This window comes from Sceloporus undulatus, chromosome 2 (genome assembly GCF_019175285.1).
Source record: "Sceloporus undulatus isolate JIND9_A2432 ecotype Alabama chromosome 2, SceUnd_v1.1, whole genome shotgun sequence".
NCBI lineage: Eukaryota > Metazoa > Chordata > Lepidosauria > Squamata > Phrynosomatidae > Sceloporus > Sceloporus undulatus.
Genome location: NC_056523.1, coordinates 37,959,689 through 37,967,579, shown reverse-complemented (window position 1 = coordinate 37,967,579; position 7,891 = coordinate 37,959,689). Strand labels below are relative to the sequence as shown.

General features: G+C 40.7%; 1 protein-coding gene across 7 annotated transcripts in view; it reads left to right on the top strand.

Annotated features, from left to right (window-relative positions):
- The first annotated feature begins 1,857 nt into the window (after positions 1 to 1,857).
- Positions 1,858 to 7,891, top strand: part of SHQ1 (SHQ1, H/ACA ribonucleoprotein assembly factor) — a 104,015-nt gene continuing 97,981 nt past the window's right edge. For 2 of the 7 annotated variants that reach the window (XM_042451702.1, XM_042451704.1), the window contains exons 1-3: positions 3,599 to 5,634; positions 5,911 to 6,094; positions 7,067 to 7,128. In XM_042451702.1, the coding sequence (XP_042307636.1) occupies positions 5,952 to 6,094; positions 7,067 to 7,128 (205 nt within the window). In that variant the 5' untranslated portion in view covers positions 3,599 to 5,634; positions 5,911 to 5,951. Of the gene's footprint in view, positions 1,996 to 3,594; positions 5,635 to 5,910; positions 6,095 to 7,066; positions 7,129 to 7,891 lie in introns of those variants that run through there. The other 5 variants (XM_042451698.1, XM_042451700.1, XM_042451699.1 and 2 more) reach the window with 5 other exon arrangements.

Below are 7,891 nucleotides of genomic sequence, written 5' to 3'. Positions count from 1 at the left end.
ATATTGTGTATTTTGGTTGGTTAATAAAGGTGTATCACTGTTCGGTGGATTTTTGACTGGATTTGGTAAATGGCCAACACATCTATCCATGGATGTTTTAGTGACCTTGGGTGAGTCACAAACTCTCAGCCCCAGAAAACCTTATGGCAAGTCATAAATGAGAAATGGCTTGAACCCTGCAGATACCATCTGAACTAAGACCAGTAACAGAAAATGCAGGCCTATGACTAACATCCTCAGTTTCTTTCTCCTGTTTGCCTGCTGAAGAAGACAATGTGACTTTGAAAGCTTGCAACATGTCATTGTGCAATTTGGTTGTCCCAATAGAGGTATCATTGTTTGGATGTTACAGAAATGAGCGTGATCTGACTTTCCATATTTTTTTTCTGCAGAGATTAAGCAAGGGATTTAGATGAAGACTGAGCTAGGCTTGAAACTGTTAAAAGCTAGGGGGGGAAATTATCACTGGATGTTCGTAACAGTATTATGAATGAAGCTACTGCAGCCTCTAAAGTCCTGAGAAATTAAATCAATGACCTGGAAAACAAGATCATGTTAAGGAACATTAGATTAGTGGGGCGTCCCTCAAGGCATACGAGAGAAGAAGTACCCACTGAAATACACTCATTTACACTGATTTCTAATAAGCCGTATAAGTAAAGAAGAAAGCTGCATCCGCACTGCAGAAATAATCTATAGCAGATTGCACCAGTTTCTAGTAATCAGAAGGACACAGATTCTATGTTTTTTATAGTGTTGGGGGGGGGGGGGTGTTCATAATATTTTTTTATATTCTCGAATAATGATTGGTCCTTCAGAGTCATTCTGGCTGCATCCGCACTGCAGAAATAATCCACTTTGGCACCACTTTATCACGACACATCTCTTCAGGCAGGCCTTCCTTCTTTTTTTTCCTTTTACTGATTTTATTTATATAAAACATTTACATATAACTTTGAACTCAAGTTATATTAAAGTCTTGTTTCACCTATCCTTATTCTATATCCTCGCTCTCTTTCTAAAGAAAATGAGTAATATTTTACTCAGATTTTTGTAAACTGTACCTCCTTTTCTTATTGGTTAATCTGATATATCTTTAATTCATCTTGCGCTCAAAATACCACATTTGGTTACAAAAATCAGTTATTGTGGGTGACCACTCTTTATTGTCTCCATGTCTTTCTGATTTAAAACGGCTGTGATTGTTGTTTTAATAATTGATGATTTAAATGTATTTTATTATTATTGATGGGAAGGTTAGGGTTATAATATCGTCTATGATATTGTATTGATATTGTATTTATTGTAAGCTGCTTCGATCATTCGGAGGAGCGGGATATAAATACATTTTATTATTATTATTATTATCTGCAATGGCTCCCTGCTATGGAATTCTGGGAGTTGTACTTTGTTGTACGTTGAGCTAATGATGCTTTCCTTTCCTTCTCTCCCAGAATAGAAACACTACAGTACATCTACACTACAGAATTAATCCAGGTTGATACCGCTTTAACAGCCATGGCTCAATACTAGGGAACTGTGAGGGTTTGTACTTTTGGGAGGCATTCAGTCTTCTCTGTCAGAGACCAACAAACCCACGAGATTCCATAAAATGGAAACATGGCAGTTAAAACGGCGTCGAAACTGGGTTAATGCTGCCGTGTAGACAGCCGTTATTATCAAAGCGGTTCCATCCTGAGGGGAAAAAGGGGGCGCATGCGCAGAGCGACAGTGACGTCACTCCCCGCCTCCATCTTCTCCGCTTATCACTCTCACTCACTCCTCGGCCGCGCTGGCTCTCTGGGTGACTTAAGTTCTGATTGGACGAGATCCGCCAATGGGCTGGAAGCACTACCCGGCAGTCGTAGCTTCCCGGGAGGAGAAGGTTTGAATTGGCAGCTGGGTATAGCCAGTAGAAAGCCGGTGCCTGGCGGAGGAGGGCGGGCCGTACGGCTGAAGGGGGCGGAGACTCGGAGTGGCAGCGTGCGTGGAGAGGTAAGTGCGTGTCTGGTCTGGCTCAGTCTGAGAGTGGAAAGGGTCGAGAGAGATTGTTTTGCTGTTTGTCTCCGGGGGTCCATAGAGGAGCCACCACTGCTGCAGCAGGGGCAGCTTCTCCTCTCAACCTCTAGCTTTGAGCATTGCTTTTGGGGAATACAAATCTCAGAATCCCCCCAGTTTCTGCTTCTTGGGGGATTCTGGGACCTTGTTGTTGTTGTTGTTGTTGTGTACCTTCATGTCGTTTCTGTTTTTATGGTGATGCTAAGGTGAGCCCATCATGGGTTTTTCTTGGCAAGATTTGTTCAGAGGAGTTTTTGCCACTGCCTCCCTCTGAGGCTGAGAGAGTGTGACTTGCCCAAGGTGGGTTTCCATGGCTGAACAGGGATTCGAACCCAGGTCAAAGTGATCCATGCTGTAGGTCAGACCACTAATAACACATGTATCTGGTACCATACCATGACAAGATCTTCTGGAGGCTGGATATTATTATTAATAATAATAATAGATGTTATTTATATCCCGTCTTTCCAAAAGGATCAAGGCGGGTTACAAGAAAATGGCACCCCAAAGGCGTCTATATGAGGGGTTTTCCTTGCCATGTTTATTCAGAGGGGGTTTGCCATTGCCATCCTCTGAGGCTGAGAGAGAGTGACTTCTTGCCCAATGTCACCCAGTGGGTTTCCATGGCTGAGTAGAGATTTCAGCCTTCATCAAAGGAAGTCATATGATAGAAACAGAAGAAGACCACATGCCAGATGGATGGACTCAACCAGAGAAGCCAGAGGACTAAAGTTCAAAACACACTGCAGAAATAATCCAGTTGGAGACCGCTTTAACTGCCCTGGATCAGTGTTAGGGTTTTCTGGGAACTGTAGTTTTGTGAGACATTTAGCCTTCTCTGCCATAAAGCTCTGGTGCCACAGTAAACTACATTGCCCAGGATTCCCTGCCACTGGGACTGGGCAGTTAAAGTGGTCTCAAACTGGATTATTTCTGCAGTGTGTTTTGGACCTAAATTCGCAGGACCTGAGTGGAGGACAGGGTCTTGGAGTTGTCTTACCCAGTTGGGGTCGACTCAAGGGAAGCTAACAACAACAGCAGGTTTTTAGGCAGCCAGTGTGGTGTAGTGGTTTGAGCCCTTATTGATCATTGGAGAGCAGGGTTCAAATCTCCACTGGGCCATGGGAACCCACTGGATGACCCTGGGCAACCCACACTCAACCCTCTGAACAAATCTTGCCAAGAAGACCCTGTGATAGGTTCACTTTAGGATTGCCATAAGTGAGAAGCTACTTGAAGGCACACAGCAACAACAACAAAGTCTTGAAATATGCAATTTAGAATTCCTCCTGGCAGTTATCTGTTGTGACTCGTATGCCTGGATGCCTTTGCCTCTTGGGGTACATCCGCATTGCAGAAATAATCCAGTTTGACACCACTTTAACTGCCATGGCTCCGTGCTATGAAATCCTGTGATCTGTAGTTTGTTGTTGCACCAGAGTGCTCAGACAGAGATGCTCAAATGTTTCACAAAACTATAATTCCAAGAATTCCATAGCATGGAGCCATGGCAATTAAAGTGGTATCAGACTGGATTATTTCTGCAGCGGGGATGCAGCTGTAGATCTCTGAATTTCAGGTTTTAAGGCTGGATAACAGTATGCTAACCATTGCATCCTATTTCTGTTGCAAAGGTCAGGTTGGATAAAAATAATTTTAAGATGTATGGACATGCTAGTTGTTGTGTGGCTCCATGTCGTTTTTGACTTATAGTGACCCTAAGGTGACTCTGTCATTGTTTTTTTGTGGGATCTGAGAGTGTGTGAATCTCCCAAGGTCCCCCAATGGGTTTCCACTTCTGATTGGAGGTGCGAATCCTGATCCAATGTTCACGTTTCTATGCCACTATAGCTCTCACATGGAAAAAATGAAAAAAAGTATGCAAGTTATTAGTATACATTATGTGTTGTAGCTCCCAGAGGAATAGTATACCATTTGGAGACAAGACTCATTCTCTCTGGCCCTTTGACAGTATACTTTTATAGCATTATGATTCCATTTTAACTGCCATGGTAACATCCTGTAGAATCCTAGGATATGCAGTCTAGGGTGGAGTACTCTCAGCCAGTGTGGCTTTGTTGTTTGATTTCCCACTTAGCCACATAAACCCACTGGGTGACTGTGGGCAAGTCACGCTCTCTCAGCCTCAGAGGATGGCAATGGCAAACCCTCTCTGAAGAAACTTGCCAAGAAACCCCCTGATAGGTTCACCTTAGGGTCGCCATAAATCAGAAACAACTTGAAGGCATACAACAACAAGAAGCGCTCAGCCAGAATGCTCTAATGTCTTGTTATCTATCTTCAAGTCACTACTGATTTATGACAACCGTAAAATAACATAACATAGGGTTTTCTTGGCATGATTTGTTCTGAGGGTGTTTGCCCTTGCCTTCCTCTTAGGGTGACAGGGCACTCTTTTCCAGCACCACATCTCATATCTGTATATGGTGATGTGAAATACAGTTGCTTGAACAATCCTAGCTGTGGTATTCAGTTTTTTAATTTTTGTACTTTAGGATCTTGTCTGGCTCTTCCAAGGCTGCCCTTTCCAGTCCTAATCTTCTGATTTCTTGACTGCAGTCTCTGTTCTAATAGCTACAGGGGAAAGGTTTTGGGGAGAGGTGTCCGGAAATGTATATATCTGCCTGTGTCTTAAGATCCGCTGAGCAGAGTGTAATTAACCATTCAGTGCAGCTCAGAGGCTGGAAAAATTAGGGCTTGGGATCACAACTCCTAGAATCCACTGGCTGTGCTAGTTGGAGGATCCTGGGAGTTGTAATTTCAGAAAGTAACTATTCCAAGCTCTGATCTAGATGTAAAAGAGGGTCTTCTCCATTGTGGTCTCTGGCTATGGAATAACCTCTCTCTGGAAGCCTGGCTAGTGGTGATACTGACTTTATTTTAGAGCTTCGTTAATAGCCAGCTGTATATTCAGGCTTTGAAATCTTAGTAACCTCATGGCTTTATCTTGACTAATTCTTGCTTTGTCCTGGAGTGTGGGGTTTTGGTATGATTTTTCTTTCTGTCTGATTACATCCCACTGTGAGACATGGTGAGATAGAGCATGCTGTTGCTTTTATAAAATATTGGCAGGAGGGAAACCTGGAGCAGAATTTATGTACACTCATTTCTGCTATTAAAGTGTGATTTCCTAGGTTCAGCATATGCTTTGAATCAACCTGTTCTTGAATTTGAAATGTATGGAGGCTCCCACTCCCACCATTATTTTTCACCTGCCTTCGGTTTTATCTTACGTTTCTAGTAAAAAAAGTAGAACTGGGAAGCATGATGTCTTGCCTACCTATGTTCTAGATTAGTATGAAATGTGTGCCTGTGTTCCTGCACTCATAGATGGCTAATATTTCACCCATGTGGAAGTTTTGAAAGTAGGCCTTCCAAATGAGAAACAAAATTTATCTACATTTATTTATTTAATTTTATTTATTGGATTTATATCCTGCCTTTCTCCTAAACGGGATTCAAGGTGGCTACATAATGCCCAGTTCAGTGGGTTGGATCCAGCAAAAGACTTGTGTGGAGTGTTCTTCCTTTCAGCAGTAGTTTTTTGGTCAAGTGGTGAGTGTTTTTGTGGGATAGAAGAAAGGCGGAATAATAACATATTTTATTAATACATCCTGACAGTTATGCTCCAGAAACAAATTGACCTTTGAAAAAAAATGAAACAAGCCTGGCTTTAATCTCAGCCCCACAAATTAAAATTCCTGATCAAAGCTGAGGCCCCAAGTTAATCATTTTAGGCTTTAATTAACAAAATACAATTACCATGCTCATGTGCCATTTACAGTCATTTACGAGTACTGAGATGATCATTCTTTTATTTCCATGACACAGTTTTATAGGAGGTGTTTCTGATTTTTCCAAGAGTGTTCAGCATGATAACTCCAGCATTTGAACTGAGTCAAGATCCTGATTTTCTTACCATAACCATCCGAGTACCATATGCACGAGTTTCAGAGTTTGATGTCTATTTTGAAGGAACGGAGTTCAAATTTTATGCAAAGCCTTACTTTCTCAGGTATGTGATGTCACCTCATTGAATACAGTTTTTATTGCCTTGACTGGAACATTAATCAGCATTTCTACCAGTCTCTGGAAATGAATTCTCTCATGCACATTATGGCAGAAAATCCTTAACAAATGATAGATTGTAGCATTGCACAAACTAAACTCAGATGTAACAACAGACTGTGGCTTTTAAGGGGATGAAGTACAACAAGCCTTGGAATCAACTCTGGTTTCTTAACAAAGTATGGACTGTACAAACAATGGTATATTATATTTGAGCGCAAGTAGGAAGCAGTAATTTGTTGCCACCCATAAATGGAAATTTCAGATTTCCTCCTCTTATGCATGAAGGATGAAGAAGTGAATACATGAGCCTAACAAGCACTCTGGTACTTTGATTTGTTTGAATTTACCAAGTGTTTCCTTACTATTGATAGCTGCTTGTACCAAGGAATTTTTGTGGATTCACCTTATCAAATATACTTACCATTTGTATATAGTTGTCACTCAGCTCTGTTAAAGAAGTTGTAGTAGAGCTAGCAGTGCACGTGTCTTTACAGTACATATGGTTGTCCTATTGTATGCTGCTTTCATGATCCATTTTTAGAGCAGGCATTTTTTGGCATTAATGCTTGACAAATCTATTGAATGAGTAGATAGTGTTTCTTAAATGCTGGGAAAGAGGAAGAGAGACTGGGAAGGAATTCAGAGGAGATGTGGCTTTGGTCTGTGATGTTCATAGTGTGCTGAGCATGTGAGAGTTACCTCTGGCTGATCTGATCTCAATGTCTGTCAATTTCTGTGTTCTCTCTTTATTTGCCACTTTTAAAGTTGCACAGCTTGGCAATTTGGAATTTTGTTCAATTGTGTTGCATATGCAGTTTTGTTTGCCAAAGTATGATAGTCATAACTCTGGCTCTCTTTTTTTAAAAGTTATTATCAGATACTTGATGATAAAATAGCTTTTAATCTCTTTGTGCAGATTGGTTCTTCCTGGACGAATTGTTGAAGATGGAAGAGAAAAAGCAACATATGATGACTCAGGTTTTATATTCTTTTAAAGCTGTATTTTGCAGGGCAGTTCACCCATTCTGTTGTGTCATACTGCAGCTGTATAAATTTGCTTCAGATCCCATTAAATATAGTTTGATATACTTGCTGCTAGATGCAGTTTGTTTTGAAACATCTCTCTTCACTGAAATGTGAAACATACTTAAAATGCTTTATGCTTGGTAGGCAGAAGAGGAGGATAGTTCTCATGTTTCACTCAGATAGCTTAAAACACAGTCTTATCTATTGGAACATGTTGTCTGACAAATTGGGGATTTAAGAATAATGCTTCTGTATCACATCTCTTCTAATCTCCTCCACTCCTTCTCCAAATTGCATATTTGTGGAAGATTGATCCAACAAGTTATTTGGAAGATGTATTTAAGTTAGGGCTCTTTCTCTCAGTATGGGAAATGGAGAGAGAAAGGCATAAATAATTTATACCTCTTATATTTATAGGAGGAAACTTCATGAGATGTATGAACTCAGTGTGTGGAAATGACTACTGCATCTTTCCACTTGAAGGATACATGAATTCTTCTTTTTCACATTAGAGCAGATACTAAAAGAGGAGCTTGCATTCCCTGTATTAAGATTTGCTCATTTATATGTGAAAGCATTAATGCTTGACGAAGCTTGACTTGCATGCCTGCCTCTGGATTCTTAAAATAGTATGGCATGCTGTTACATTTTTTAAAACATTTGCAGCTTATTAATATGAAAATGACCTGTTTTTAGATTGTAAAATATCTTTGTT